The sequence below is a fragment of the Podarcis raffonei genome, chromosome 12, assembly GCF_027172205.1.
Source record: "Podarcis raffonei isolate rPodRaf1 chromosome 12, rPodRaf1.pri, whole genome shotgun sequence".
Taxonomy (NCBI): Eukaryota; Metazoa; Chordata; class Lepidosauria; order Squamata; family Lacertidae; genus Podarcis; species Podarcis raffonei.
Genome location: NC_070613.1, coordinates 41203114 through 41219112, shown reverse-complemented (window position 1 = coordinate 41219112; position 15999 = coordinate 41203114). Strand labels below are relative to the sequence as shown.

Here is a 15999-nt window from a genome sequence, read left to right as displayed (position 1 = left end):
GGAACGAATATGTCTCATTTTATATTAAATTTATGGGCCACGTTTCAGGTAGTGGAGCTTGTCACTTAGTTTTTGAGGGAGGAAAGCTATGTTAGCAAAGGAAATGCAGGGACATGACAAGGCTGTGCCAGGTCAACTGGGAATGCAGACGGAAGTGTTACTGGTATGCCTGTGATACCAAGCTCTCTTCCCCTATCTATCCCAGGGAGGAAGTGGCAATTCTGGACTGGGGCCTGAACTTGGCCATTTTAGACTGGATGTGAGTTAGGCTTGCCACCTTTGGCTGGGCAAAATAAAGGACAGGTAAGGCAAAATATGGGCTGGGGGGGATTGGGGACTAAAAATTACTTTAACAGGTGCAGAAATGACTTCAAAGCAATCTATTACTCTGCTCTCTGACTCCGAATCTCTGTCTCCTTTGTCTGCACAAAAACTCTCTTTCCTTCCACCCAAGGCATGCAAACCCCCTCAGGGTTTTATTCTACCACAGAAGAAAATTAAATAAAAACCAGGATTAAGGGGTTTTCTTAGGACCAGTCCTTTTTTTCTTTTAAAAAAATGTTTAGGGGTATGCATACCCCCAGAAAAAGCACTGCTTAGGACGGCGGAAAGTATGTGTTCTGTATCCCGTTGGTGTAGTGGTGTAACGTTAACATATGAGAGTGCTGGAGGTGAAATAGTTAAACAGGTTACCCAATCAGAACCCAGGGGGTGGAGTCAGAGGGACTATAAAACCAGCTCTGGGAGGGGCGAAGGGGAGGAGTTCGTTGGGAGTTGCGTGGTTGGTTGGAGTGGGAATGAATTGGGATAGAGTCTGTGGGTAGGTTGAGTTAGTGTATCAAAATAAGCTGAGTCAGGAACAGTTAGGAACTAGGAAGACAAGAATATGTGAGAGGTGGTTTAATGAGGGAGAGCAGGTAGCGGAAGTTATAGGTCTGGATAGGCAACCCATGAGTGTAATGGACCAATACCATTTATGAAACCACACGCTTGTTGAACTGTAATAAATAAACAGAAGTTTATGTTCCAATTTAACCCTGACTAGACTCAGTATTGTACCAGGTAGGACCTGGGTGGTAGCAGCAAGCAAGAAATAAAGTGGTAGCATAGGGATCAATAGACGGTGAAACATCCGGGACCCTGTGTGATCGCCACAAGTGGTAAAGGAAATGTACTGCAGTGGCGGGGGGCCCCCCAAAATTGGGGAGAGGGGTTGAAGAGGGTCAGTTGTCCCTAGTTTCACCTGAGGAATGTTGGAGGGTATGCAATGCAGAGACTAGGGAGGAGGAAAGTGACAGGCACTGCTGTGTCCTATACTGGTTGCACGTAAGAAGGCAGGCAAGTGGGGCTGGCTGAGTGAAGACTAAGGCTGGTGGGGCATCATCCCATTCATTCTAATGGACCAGATTCCATTGGTACTTGGTGGTCTGGTATTGAGTTGTGTTTCTTTTGTAATAATCTAACCATTAATTGTTAGCCATTTTGAGGGGCTGGGGGCTGAAAGACAGGTTTAAGATAAATATTTAATAAATATATAAGGAACGTGTAGCAAACAGGTTCTTGTTGTTGTTGTTGTTAATACTACTTCATGCCAAAATAAGCTTCTAAGCAGTTTGCAAAGTGTAAAAAGGAAAAGAAAGAAAGAACACCCTTTACTATAATATGAATAAAGCAATCACATCAAAACATTAAAATGTCAATAATGAAAACAGCTGGTTGTTCTGTTTGCTACACTTGTTGAAACTGTTGTCTTTTTAAATCCTTGACAGGTGATAACTGGTGAAAACGAGAAATGAGGATGACTACCTTTTGCTGATTCCCAGCAGCATGTCAGGTACTTGAATTTATTTCGTATGAGCTTTTCTGTATCCCCCCCCCCCCAAAGGGGTTCTGCAATACAAGCTGTAGTACGTAGAGCTCCATGTGACCTCATTTCCCCCAGTACGATATTCACCTGTTCAGTGACACTATGCACACCAGTGGTTCCCATTTGGGAGCCACCGACCACCCCCTCGGTTCCATAAACTCATCCCCCAGTGCCCCTCTACTCCATAAAAAGCATTATTCAGAATAGTGGTTTGCACAACCAATTAAGGGGTCTAATAACACAGTTATAATTCAAGACAGGAACAATTAATTGCACAATTATTCAAAATCCAATTAAAACTATTTAGCTGAACTAATTCAACAAAATTGATGAACTTCATCCAGTGATACCATCTTTTCAAAGTCTGAAAACCTCCGTGTTAGGGAATCATTCTGACAGAAACAGTTAGAAGGTTCCAGAAGGTTCCAGAACATTAATTTATATATGGGAGTGGCATGCTTAAAGTGAACAGTGAACCTTTCTGGAGGTATGCCTTTATTGCTCCTCTGAGCTTCTAATTAGAATACTCCATGCCACTTAGCACTTAGTACCAAGAGGATGATACCACCCACCTTAGGAATCACTGGTATACACAGAGTGTTCCTTCATATTACACATTATGTAAGTAATCCATGCTTGTTCTGAGGTTTTGTGTGCATTGCAAGGCATCTGAGCATTGCATTCTGCACATCGCCACTGATGCAGTTTCCCTATCCATTTGAGAGGCGATGATACTCTTGTGAGCCATATCTGCTGTGGTTGTTAATGGGGTGCAGCGTAGTTCTGGCAACCATGCCAGAAATCACCAGATTGATATGAATGTCTGTACAAGCACCTATAGACTGTATGCACATGGGAGGAAGGAAAAGAGAGATCACCATTGCTGGTGAATCAGGGTAGAGGCTGGCAAGTAATCCTGACTTTTCGTGATGTACTTCGAAAGGGAAGAAGCAGGGCAAGTCCTGGGAAGAAAGGGGTGAGGCTCAATTATGGAAGGTTCTTCTTGCTCCTAGGAAAGGTAGAGAAGGAAGTGAGTGGATAAGGGTTTCCATCTGCTCTAGTTATTTGGAAGGACGCGGGTGGCGCTGTGGGTTAAACCACAGAGCCTAGGACTTGCCGATCAGAAGGTCGGCGGTTCGAATCCTCCTGATGGGGTGAGCTCCCATTGCTCGGTCCCTGCTCCTGCCAACCTAGCAGTCCGAAAGCACGTCAAAGTGCAAGTAGATAAATAGGTACTGCTCCGGCGGGAAGGTAAACGGCGTTTCCGTGCGCTGCTCTGGTTCACCAGAAGCGGCTTAGTCATGCTGGCCACATGACCCGGAAGCTGTACGCCGGCTCCCTTGGCCAATAAAGCGATATGAGCGCTGCAACCCCAGAATCGTCCGCAACTGGACCTAATGGTCAGGGGTCCCTTTACCCTTTACTGGCCAATTGCCAGTTCGTATATAAAGTGGGGTTGGTGGTTGTATTTACACAAAAAGGGCTAAGGAGAGAAGTCTGCTTTATCTCGCTTTCCTTTGCTGCAATCCGTTTCTTTAGGCAGTTTATGTCACCAAGGTCTGATATTGGAGGTGAACCAGACTTGGATGATGCTGATGCTGATAATTTATTATTTATACCCCACCCATCAGGCTGGGTTTCCACAGCCACTCTGGGCAGCTCCCAACAGAATATGAAAAACACGATAAAACATCAAACATTAAAAACTTCCCTAATCAGGGCTGCCTTCAGATGTCTTCTAAAAGTCAGATACTTGATTATTTCCTGGACATCTGAAGGGAGGGTGTTCCACAGGGTGGGCGCCACTGCCAAGAAGGCCCTCTGCCTGGTTCCCTGTAACCTCACTTCTCACAATGAGGGAACTGCCAGAAGGCCCTCAGAGCTGGACCTCAGTGTCTGGGCTGAACGTTGGGGGTGGAGATGCTCCTTCAGGTATACTGGATAAAAAGTGCTTAAAGCAACAGAACTCAGCAAAATAAGGGGAAAGCAGGCAAGTTTTGCTTGGTTTCACAAAAAATATATTGGCTTCACTGTGACCCTGTATGAACTGAGTGTGCCCTGCGTCTATCTAAACAAGGAGAGCATTGCAAAGCTTTCGAACCGCCACCAAAAAGACCCTATCTCTTGTGCCTACCCATCAGTTCTCCTAACACTGACATGTCAGAAAGCAGGACTATATATTTATGGCACTTCTATAGTGATATATATGTATTTTTTAAAACTATATAGAGTCAGACTATATAGAGTCAGACTATATAGAGTCTGAGTTCTTCCTGTTTTAATTACCTGCCACTGTGCAATTTATTCTTCGTATGGCAGTAGCATCGGACCCATGTTGAGGAAAGATAATTTGCTTGAGCTTCTTCCTTCCTTTAAAACATAAATGTGCATTTTTGCTACAAATTAACAATAGTTTAGCATTGCTTGATTTGGCCCATGGACATTTAGCTTCCAGGACTGACCTGGGTGCACCTATTTCCGTAAGCCTGATTGCATTTGCCTTGGTTGATCTCTCTCACTGATGCCAACCCACTTCCTTGCCCTCAGATGCACGCATATTTTAGAGCGTAAAAAAAGGGGGAAGTAAACACCCCTTATCGCTTTCTGTAGATCGTAAGCAAGACTGTGTGTCCGAGGATCTCTGCAAAATAATCACTCATCTCAGTCCCACGGTTCCTAGAAGGCCATTGATATGGAGAAGATATCTAATTTGTGCATTTACAGAATTTTGAATTAATCGGGTGCTCCTGTTTAGCAGTCAGAGAAGATATTTTTTAAAACTGCAGCGAGAATGCTTGGATGTGTGATTGCCCAACTAGCCATTCAGAAATGGGTGAACACTCTGCATGTTCTGAACTTTGTCTTTGTTCCTTCATCCTTTATTTCTGGGCAAGTTAAAACAATAACATCTTAGAGGATTATACTTTGCTAGTTGAATGATGTCTAGGACAAAAGATTGTTTCTATAAAGAAGAGACTAGTTTCTATAAAACTGCAGCATTCTTTTTTGTGTTTTCCATCCTTATTTGTATGCCTAGACTCTTATTTATGCTTCACATTTTGTGTGTGTGTGTGTGTGTGTGTGTGTGTGTGTGTGTGTGTGTGTACACACTATAGTTGCTGGTCTCTGTGTTGGTGATCTCGTTTTGATTCCATTCATTGTAAAGCTGTAGTGGCTTTTCTGTTGAACTGAAGGCTATTATATATCTGCATTGTTAATATTCCGTGCAAATTACTCATGAAAGAACAGTATGTTATGAGGGCAGCTTTTATATAAACCTTGTGTATCGTCTGTTAACTGCACCAAGCATTTATGACTTAGGTGTTTTGGTATCAATGTTTCTAATCAAAAATATTACCCTAAATGTGTAATTTATCAATCGGAGGCAATATAACAGATTATACTGCAAGGCTCTGAGACTAACTCAATACTTTGCACTTTCAGAAAAGTGATATTTTAAATTACCACAAAGTGTAATTAATGACTTTATATTGTCTGGCGAAATAAGCTCCTGCAGGCAACTTTTTGATAGTTCTCTACCTGCACTTTTTACCAGTGCTGTTGGGAACATTGTGAAACAATCTGCTGCCCACTCTTATTTTAGCTATTGATCTGATCTCAAAAGAAAAGTGTGAGGTTCATTTTGATGCAAGAGGGTGAAATTGGTTACCGCTGGACCTCCCTGATTGCTCAGTGCATTGATATTCAGAGCTCATAAGAAATTATTTTTAGACCTCTGTTTACATCTTCTGTGGTATTCATTGCTTCAGGTTACATTTACTGTAGGCTTCTTTGGTTCAGCCAAAAGTTTCATTATGATCGCTGAACAATTTCTCAAGACTGATATTGCACCCATTCTTGGAGCCTTATTCCTATAGAGGAAGAAGCCTAGGAAGAAAAATGATCCACTTGATCCTGTTGAAAATGTGAAATATTGCTCCCTAATATTGAGAAAGTAATGGGAAGGACCATGCGAACCCTTTTCTGTGCGCTGCTTTTTCTCAAATAGTTTATGCTGAGGACAGAGATGGCTTGTTGCCTAGCAATCAGTAAGTGTTTCCTTTCCCGGAACTGGCAAAACAAACAGATGGGGCTGAAATTCTATGGGAGTAGTAACTCACCCGCGAGGCATTTTTGCTATCTGAGGCATCTGCTGCCTTGCTCTCCCAGTCACTGCCCATCTTATCTTTGTTGGGATGTAGAAGGCATATAAGTTAGATTTAACAGCTGTGCACAGGGTGCCCTCCCTCCTGCAGCTACAAAAAAACACCCACATCTCTCCTGTTAACTTCTGGAACAGGAAAGCTCTTAAGTTTTGGGATTTCAGAATCACATTTTTCATATTTTCTTTCATGTTGTTATAGCTTTCATATATATCTTTTATTGGGGGTTAAGGAAGATATTTTAGAGCCCTCTTTCTTTGTTCCACACAGGTACCCAGTTGATGCACAGCCTATCTCTGATACACGCAATAGATGATGCCACCCAAACTAAGGGAAACAGCTGTTTTCACTGTCCCCATTTTTATTAGTTTTTTTTTAAAAAAGAGGCAAAAATCTCAGTAGTGCCATAGTAATATGAATTTGTAGTTCAGCTTCTCCTAGAGAATCAGTGCAAGCAATAGCATTCAAATAAACGTTTAACGGTATTAATTGAAAAGGCTCACAATCAAAAAAGAAAAAGAGAGAGAGGTAGAGATGAAAAGAGAAAGATGCTCAGTGTTAGCATGTGAGAACGGGCTCAGATGCGCACACATGAGATGTGGTCCTTCCCCACATGGTCACTGCACCTGTGCACTGGGAGTCCCCATTGTCTCCCCTTTCCCACTCAGTGTGCAAGCAGAAGTACGCCTACAAATACCAAAATGGGCTGTTGTGGGAAATTGAAAGTCTATGCCCTATTAACTGAGTGAAGGGGGAAGGGCATGCATGCATTTCCCATAAAAGGCACATTGAGCTGCCTAAGTGTACCAATGTGCCCAAACTGAGGAGGGGAGTGAACCCATTCATGTGTGAGGAGTGATTGTAACCAGTGACCACAAGGATTTCTCCATCTCCATGGAGGCCAATTCTCAGCATACAAAGGAATATGCTCTTGTGTATTGTTGTAGGCATGAGACTGGTGCAAACATTCACTACATATTTTTTGGTCTCTAGACCCACTTAGAATAATATACGGTATGTGCAATTTTGTTTCCCTTGGAACTTCATTGTTAATTGTTTTAACTAATGAATCTTGCGTGGGAGGGGAGACACCAACAAACATAATATATGCATTCGCTGTATGAACAGTGATTATTCTGGAAATCAAGCACATTGGACTGCAGAAAAGTTTTGTGTAGTAGAAAAGACACTACAACCTTCCCCCACAAAAAAATCCTCTTGCTAATAATCCCCCCCATATTGTCTTAGTGAAATAGGAAATTTTGCAAAATTCAAAGTGTGTATGTCTTGATGATTTCTTACAACATCCATGTTTAAACAAATTACAAATCTGGCAGCAGCAAAAGTCATGACTAACAATCCTTAAAAACTCGGGAGACTTAGATAAAAACCTCTTGAAAATAAAACCTTTCTAGCTTCTCTACAGCTTTCATCTGAAGTTGTAAATATATTGAGTGTTTGGAAACAGGACCTATAAACCTTTCAGGTTCAAATCTTGTGAATAAGCACACTTTTCTCTTTTTCCATTTGCAAATGTACCCAAACCTGATAGCATGCCTATACTTGGTTTACTATCCCTGTTAATTTCAAAGGTATTTGTCTTTTTTGAGGGGGGCAACAGTATACTAACAGTATACCAGTATACCACCAAGTGTAGCAACTTGAGTGTCAGGAATTCAGCAGCTGCAGGTTTGTACTGGCTGCTCCTGAACCTCTGTGAGTCTGTCCTGCAGTCAAACATATCCATCACAAAAATCCCATGTTAACTATGCGTCAGGTGCACTGATTTATGCTTACATAAATGAATCCATGGTCAGTCAAGGTCTTCTCACCAATGAATCACTTCAGATTTTAGTTGTAGCACTTTTTGTGCCTTCCCATTTCTCTGATACAATATCACACCTTTTCTGGGACTGAGGTGCTGCTTCCAACAGAGGCAACCCTTGCTATGCTTGGTTTGTAACTGCCATTCATTTGAAAAGTACATGTTATGTCACCTGAATCCAGAAGCAACCCAGACACAAGAGTTAGAGGCTGCCGAGGCACCAGCTGAGGAGCCGAACCCAGTTCAGGGCTTTGAGCTGGCCACTGGAGATCAGGGGACCACACCGACTGAGGCTGGCAGAAAGTCGCACCCAGAGCAGGCTCCAGACCACCAAGGCCAGAATCTAGGTCCTCACAGGTCCCTTCTCCTGAGGAGCCAGATACCTCCCACTGCACTTCACCAGTCCAGCATGAGCATGCTAGGCTCTGGAACAGACAAAAAGTGCCCCATCTTCAGGCCAAAGGGTTGGCCCTTTCTGGCTCTGAAATTTTCCTTAGGGGTGAAATCTGGAGGCAGATGCTTCAAAGGCCTCAATCTGCTCCCAGCCCTTGCCGGAACAAGTTGCTCACTTGGAGCTATCCATGGTCCTGCAGCTTCTGGCCTAGCCTTACCTCAGGCCTCATCCTGCCTTGCCTCCAGTCTTGCCTTGCTCCCAGCCTTGTCTCATCTGCCACTTTCTGTAGCATCAGACCGGAACACAACGTTATGTACTTTTTTGAGGGGGAAAGCAGCATATATAAGCACAAAGAGGTCCTGGGCTCCTAAAGAGGTAAAGGTAAAGGGACCCCTGATCATTAGGTCCAGTTGTGGCCGACTCTGGGGTTGCGGCGCTCATCTCGCTTTATTGGCCGAGGGAGCCAGCATACAGCTTCTGGGTCATGTGGCCAGCATGACTAAGCCGCTTCTGGTGAACAAGAGCAGCGCACGGAAACACCGTTTACCTTCCCGCTGGAGCGGTACCTATTTATCTACTTGCACTTTGATGTGCTTTTGAACTGCTAGGTTGGCAGGAGCAGGGACCGAGCAACGGGAGCTCACCCCGTCGCGGGGATTCGAACTGCCAACCTTCTGATCGGCAAGTCCTAGGCTCTGTGGTTTAACCCACAGCGCCACCCGTGTCCCTTGCGCCACCCCCGTCCCTAAAGAGGTATGCAGCTTTAAAGGTGCACTCAGTGACTTGCATCAGCTGCAGAAGCCCCTTGTACGATAGCAGCCAGAGTGGCAAGGCTGAGTTGTGAAGCCATGCATTCCTGACACCACCACCCTATCCTGCCTCAGCCCCATTGAGATAGTCTGTAGCAGTTTTTGCTAGTATACTAGCACATTCTTGCTATTGTACTGGTGCACCCCATATTATGCTAGCATAGTGGTGGCATAGTGCCACAGACTGTGAAATTAAGTTATGTTCAACATGTTCAGTTTGAGGTTCGAGGACCACTGACCATTCCCGAAGTGGGGATCTACTATAGATATCCATTCTTTGACCTGATCTCTAAAGCAACTGATACCGGCTTTTGTGTATGGAAGGCCACTCGATTAAGATCAAGTCCGCTCCTTCAACGCAACCAAAATGATATGGGCTTATCTGGTATTTTTATTTTACTTTTTTATTTTACTTTATGGTGTACACAATTAAAATATGTGCAAAGGAATGTCACAGGAAAGTGCAGTCTTAAAATAGCTGTTGAACAAAAATACAGTTTCCTTATTGCTAATGAACGTAGAAACACATTTATGACAAACACCTTTAAGGTGTCATTTTTTTACAAAGCAAATGCCATTACAGTCACAGGAAGTTCTACTTAAAGTTCACTGCAAATTATTCTTAGTCTAGTCAGACACTTTCCTTAGGCACTTTCACAGCCTTTATATTATTGACAGCATCAAATTAGAAGAAGGTTGCAGTTGCTAATATTTTTCCTTGGCTTGCAGCTAGAAAATTATAGATTTAAAATGTGTGGCTACTAAACATGAGAGGAAGACAAATATGGGAGAATGGCTCATAGTTTTCCGTACCACAATTGCAACTTGTGCATTCTGCTTTATAGTTAACTGTATTGCTCACCATTACCGTTTTACATATACTGTATGAGGAGGAAAATTTCACTCAAGTGAAATTGTTGCAGTTGTTCAAAACAGAATGCATAATAGATTCAAATTAGTTTCTTGCAAATATATGCCCATCCTCATATGGCTTTTTAAAAATGGCATTTTACAGAAACATCGGCCGTGGCTAATAAAACCATCTGTATCAAATTTTCATGACTGGAAATTGCCTGAGACTTCTCTGAAGGAAACCATTACTAATATTATCTACATTGAAAGTTAGACGTTTACACAGGGTATCTTTCATGTAATTTTTTTCCATACATACATTGCTGTTGGGTTACAACATGCCACTACCTCTGGCAGCGTGTAGCTGAATACACTTTAGCAAGTCAAAACTCTGGGAGATGCTCTACATTGCTGCTGCCTGCTACGTGCGTAAGGCCAGCAGGGTTAAAACCCTCATGGTAGGAGTGGCACCTGATTCCATCTTGCGGCCACAAAGCCGAGCAGAGAGAGGCAATAGTAGCAGGACCGGAACTGCTAAGCGTGCCCACATAAGAATGTTGGCCTTAGGTAACAGAGTGTCCCTCAGGTCAGCCTACAATAAGAACAAAGTCAAACAAGGCTGAATCCTTGATGTTTTGTGTTTTAAGCATCTGAAAATTGTTCATGACCAGCTTCGACCCACAAGACCTCAAATGATCATAGGAGCAAGGCAATAAATTGATGGTAACTTGCCCAGGGCCCATGTTCTAGATGTGGCGCTGGCGAAAGTTGCATCCGTTGGCTCTACCTGTGCACAATTAAAGCTAACTGCCTTTGCTGGATTTCGTAGAAGGGAAACCGATGTGTCTAACCGCACCGAATGGAAACTGACCATGGTGGCTGAAAGTGCATTGCTGGAAAACCTCTGCGTTCTTCTACCGGTGCATTCAGGGGGCGATGCATGTGAATTCCACCCGGTCGAGAGAAGTGGGGGAACATTTGCTTTCCAGAACTCCACAGCTAAACAAGATCTTGGCAATGCCAACCGCTTGTCAACCAGTGTTTGTCAAGCCTCCAGAACATGGCCTTCCATCCTGGGATGGGCTGATGCACTTTCCTGGCAGAAAATATAAATGGAATATCCTAGACATAACAGACAGGCATTTATGTAAGAAAAGGCACTGTGAATGTAACAATATGCTGAGAATCGGACACCAGCCTACACAATTCCTGCATGCTTCGAGAGCATGGACTAGCTCAGTGATCCTGCCAGGCCACACAGATATGAATGTTGAAGGCATAACAAGTGTCAAGGAATACCAAATGCAAGAGACAAAATGTAAAGGTAATTGGAATGATTATGCAAAGTGTAGCAGATCTTTATAATTCAGTATATATGTGATCTAGTCAGGCCGTAAACAGTAAATTGTATCATATTAATAGCATCTATAGTAATCATCAACATTATTTTTTTCAAGCAATCATTATTTTAATTTGTCTTGCCTATTGTTTTGCTGTTTAGATTGGCTACGTGTTCAGCTGTATATATTTTAGTGTTATTTTTCCTCTTTAAGAAAGCAAATGCTAAGTAGAAGCGTCAAATACGCCCTATCACTTTCTAGCATCATGGAGATATAATTTAATGAGTTGTTTTTCTCCTCAGATTTATGGTCAGTTTGTTTACTGGCTGAATGTTAATAAGCAGTGAGCTGGCAAGAGTATATTGTGTTTTTTCTATTCTGTTTTTCCACCTGCAGACAGCCTCGAAAGATGTAATTATTTTATCCTTTTGGCAACAGAAGTGGTGTTTCATTTATATGCCTATTTTATTTTCACTGGAGTATATAATCTGTTAATGTTCGTGCCTAAAAAAAGAAGTCTCTTGTCTCCTGCTGTGAAAGGAGGGGCCCAGTAGTTGTTTTCTTCTACTTAAATCCTTGCGTCACATCAGGAGGAAAGATTATAATGTCACAAAGGCTATCACCTCATGAAAAAGTTAAACTGGTTTAAGCACCTGATTTCTTCAGATTTGGGAGCCCTTTACCTCAGAATGCCTCCTTGCTAACAGATGTCAGGTGTTGATCGCTTTAACATCTTACTGAGGGCTGTCAGAAGACTCCCAGACAGTTCCACCAAGGCTTCTGTTATTTTCCATCCTGTTTCATTGCTAAATGTAAGAAAACATTTTACCCCAAAGAGGATAAATAAGAATTGTGAAGTGATAAGCAGTCTAATTAGCTAATATCTATTAACATGTGGCTAGACACATGTGAGCCTAATGAATTTGGTGGCCTTGCACACGGGGCTATTCCATTTATTAACACTAACGGTTGAAGCTAGCTTTTGAAAATTGTATGAAAACAGGCTTTGAAGTGAAGTGAGATTTTCGCTAATTGGGTATTTTTATAAATGCATGCCTTCGCGTTTGTTTCAAAACAGTCAGCTAGCTTGCTTCATGCAGCTGTTAACGGAAAATAAAAATGAGAGAGCACCACTTTGAGAAATTTAGGATTTGTGAAAAATGAACTAGCAGGTCAGTTTAGCAAAGCAAATGCCTTGAAAATATAAGTCAGTTGGTCTTGCTTATAACCAATAATCCGCATATCAGTGGTCACAAGCCTGGTTTATCTCAGTGGAACATCAATGTATATGATGCGTTTTATATTAGTTAGTAACTATTTTCTTTCATCTTTAGTGTAATTGGTGGTTTTTCCTTAGGAACATATTGGGCTTTCTGTAAGGGGAACAGGACCCATCTAACTTTTATTGAGGACACCTGTACCTCTAGAAGTTGTGTTAAGGAGAGACCTGTGGTAAATTCAGTTTTCTACATCATAGTTGTGGGAGAATTTGCATTTAGTCCTATCATGTCTTGTAGACGATTGTTAATTCTCGGGATCTGCAGAATCTAACCATCCAAAGTAGGAGCCTTGATAGAATCTTACAGTGAAAAACCATCCCTAGGTATATTCCCTCATTTCCATGGAGATACATGGTTTTATTTCTACAAATTATAATCTAATAGTAAGATATTGCCATTTAGTTGCTTAGAAATAACATAGGAATTGACATGGTTCAAATACTCTCAAGTCATTTGTCTATTATTCCCGGTTTATTATGTCTCTTGTGCTCTGTTAATTATCGGTGTGAAACTGGAGAAACTCAATAATATATTACGGCAAGCTATAATATACATCTATAATATTACATCTTATATGGGACTATTTTCAGTCGGCTCTTTAGGGTTTGTTCCCCTTTAGAGATGCGTGTAACAACAATACCTGTAGCTTTAAAATGTGTAACGTTCAATGCTGCTTTTATGATACTAAGACTGTGATCCTATATTGCTCACTGGGAAGCAAGTATCATTAAAATCAGTGGGGCCTACATCTGTGTAGATATGTATAGGATTGTGCTGTAAACGAAATATTCAGGTCAGGAAAAGCATATTTAATGCAAAGTGTACATTGCCATCAAAAGCTTCCTTTCTGTCCTGAGTTCTCACATCCTACATGTGGACAAGACAAAGGTACCTGTCCTGTGTGCATTAAGTTTTACTGAATGTGCTTTTATAACACTATTGTTAACTTCTGTCTTGGAAAAAAGAGTAAGAGTGTGTGAAGTGGCTTTCAGGTGGCATGGGCTTATGCACTCTGTAACTAAGAGACACAAAGTGCAGTTCACAAATATGCAAGAAATATACCTTCTGAGCGCAGCTAAAGTGCTGTTTGCGCTTGGCAGAAATAAAGACATGGAAATCAGCAAACCCAGAGCAGTGCATACTGTAGATTTGGGTATTCGGTTTGCATGCATCTTTGTGGATCGTATGCGGTGATAAATGTGTTTGCTTGAAGATAGGTTCCATGGGCTAGCACACTAGTGCTCTAAAAGGGTGGTGGTCCACTTACTAACTGCTGTTGCAGCTGAAGCACAATTGCACACACGAGAAGCAGGCAAAACTTGTCATCCAATAGTAACTGGATTTCATGGCTTCTATGCACTAAAAAGGCCCACTGGATTCTGTGCAAGCAGAAGAGAACCTTTCCCCATCTTTTCTCTGCCCCTACAAGGACCCTTCAAAAACACAGTTGGACGTTTGGCCATGGTGGCCAGTGCTAGGAAGATTTTATCAGAATCTATAGACCCATGGTAGCCATTGTAGAGACCTCCACATGTTGCAAACTACAACCCCATCATCCCTGGCCATGAACCATGGTGACTGGAGCTTTGGGAGTTGTTCAGAACATCTGGTAGTACCACACTGGGTACTCCTACTATAGGCTGTTGTTTCATCACAGCACCTCATTAAATCAGGTTTTTTTAATTTGTTCAAAAAAGGTTGCACACGTTCACTGGCAAGAACCACAACTTCCTTAGGAAACTGCACCTTATCAAAAAGTGGAAACTTCCTGCCATGTGCAAAAGAGACCGTGTGTGTGTGTATTTGTATGTGTGTAGGAATCTGAAGTTTGTGCTAGTACCAACAAACCATGATTGTTATCATATCTGAGCCAGGTCACTGTCTTGAATAACTTGACGGTTTCATCTCCCCATCCTTCTGAGGAGCATGTCATTGATATTGCCTCTTCATTGGAAATTAAACCAATTGTAGCTGATTCAATTTGGATCATATTTTACTGGCCATGGATACCATTAGATATTCAACAAAATTCTTGTGTTTACATTGCAACCTTTAGGTGTGCAATTTCCCCCTGTACTTTATAAACTGAAAAGCTGAATTGCCTTCATCTTTGTTCCCCGTCTTTCCTGCTATTGTGTCTATATGTCTTTCAGCAGCCACTGAGGCTTACTTTTTAAATCAATAATGGATTCTGATCTTATAATAATAGGAGAATATGATAATAATAAGAGAAAGGAACATCTTGCAGGCCGCAAGCTGCCTCCCCGCCCAGTGTTGCAGTCAGGTGTAATTTAATGTAGGGATGATGCGCAAACTTTAGCATACTCATGAAATGACTGCTATCACCTCTCTCTTTCCTTGCCACAGGGTTCAGAAACTTACCTTGAATGGTAAAAGAAGGCAGCAGAAACAGTAGGCATTCCACCAAACCCTAAAGGAGCATCTTTCCCAACCTAGGATGGGGGCTGTGGGTTGTATTCAACGAGTAAACCCATTGAAATGAATGAAAATGTCTTCATTAGGTTGATTAATTTCAGTCAGTCTACTCTGAGTCTGCATCCTAGGTTGGGCAACCCCCAGAAGCTCCCCAGGGAAATTAACAAAGCACACACCGCCATGCTCCATTAGCCAGTCCCAGCATACCGTCTGGAGGTGAAGGACAGGCTGCTTCCTTACAGTTACAAAGGGTTTTTGGAGGACCTCGGAAGCCCAATGCAATCCTGTCCTCCAGCTCCACACTTGGTATGTTTTGGCAAAAGGTCATAGTGCCCATCTCCCAAAATGGCCATCTCAACTCCCACCTGTCCCTCCAGCTCTGGAAGGAAAGGCCGGGCCTAATACAGTGGTACCTCGGGTTACATATGCTTCAGGTTACAGACTCTGCTAACCCACAAATATTACCTCGGGTTAAAAACTTTGCTTCAATATGAGAACAGAAATCGTGCTCCGGCGGCGCGGCGGCAGTGGGAGGCCCCATTAGCTAAAGTGGTGCTTCAGGTTAAGAACAGTTTCGAGTTAAGAACAGACCTCCAGAACAAATTAAGTATGTAACCAGAGGTACCACTGTAGTAGCCATATTCTGAGTACCTCAGTAGTCACATTTAACCTTCCCAGCCAGAGCAGGGAGTGACAACAGAGCACCAAAACAGCAAGCCCCCCACTCTTCGCATCAATCCTGGAGCTCAGGAGTGCAAAGTCGACCGTGGCAAGTTGTGAGCCACTGGTATCTTTTATTACACCAAGCTTTTTCTGTGTAGGAACAAGTACATTTCCAACACGTGCAAAATCATATTGGGCTGTGGATGGCTTCTGGACAACATGTTCTGCCCTCCAAATGGAAATTACAGCCTTTTAGTTCATGAATTGTCATAGTTATTCAGGAACCTATGTCCTTCTACCATCCATTATGCTTTGTATTTTAAAGAACCTTCTACATTTTAATTCCCATTCTGTATAATCTTGGGAAATG

The 15999-nt window shown here is 42.4% G+C and overlaps 1 protein-coding gene across 4 annotated transcripts in view; it reads left to right on the top strand.

The window, feature by feature from the left end:
* Positions 1-15999, top strand: part of THRB (thyroid hormone receptor beta) — a 179263-nt gene that overhangs the window by 123998 nt on the left and 39266 nt on the right. For 3 of the 4 annotated variants that reach the window (XM_053409988.1, XM_053409989.1, XM_053409987.1), the window contains exon 4: positions 1770-1834. Coding sequence is in view for 2 of the 4 variants with exons in the window: in XM_053409989.1 (XP_053265964.1) it covers positions 1828-1834 (7 nt within the window). In the remaining 2 variants the exon portion in view is untranslated. Of the gene's footprint in view, positions 1-1769; positions 1835-10716; positions 11235-15999 lie in introns of those variants that run through there. The other variant, XM_053409991.1, reaches the window with a different exon arrangement.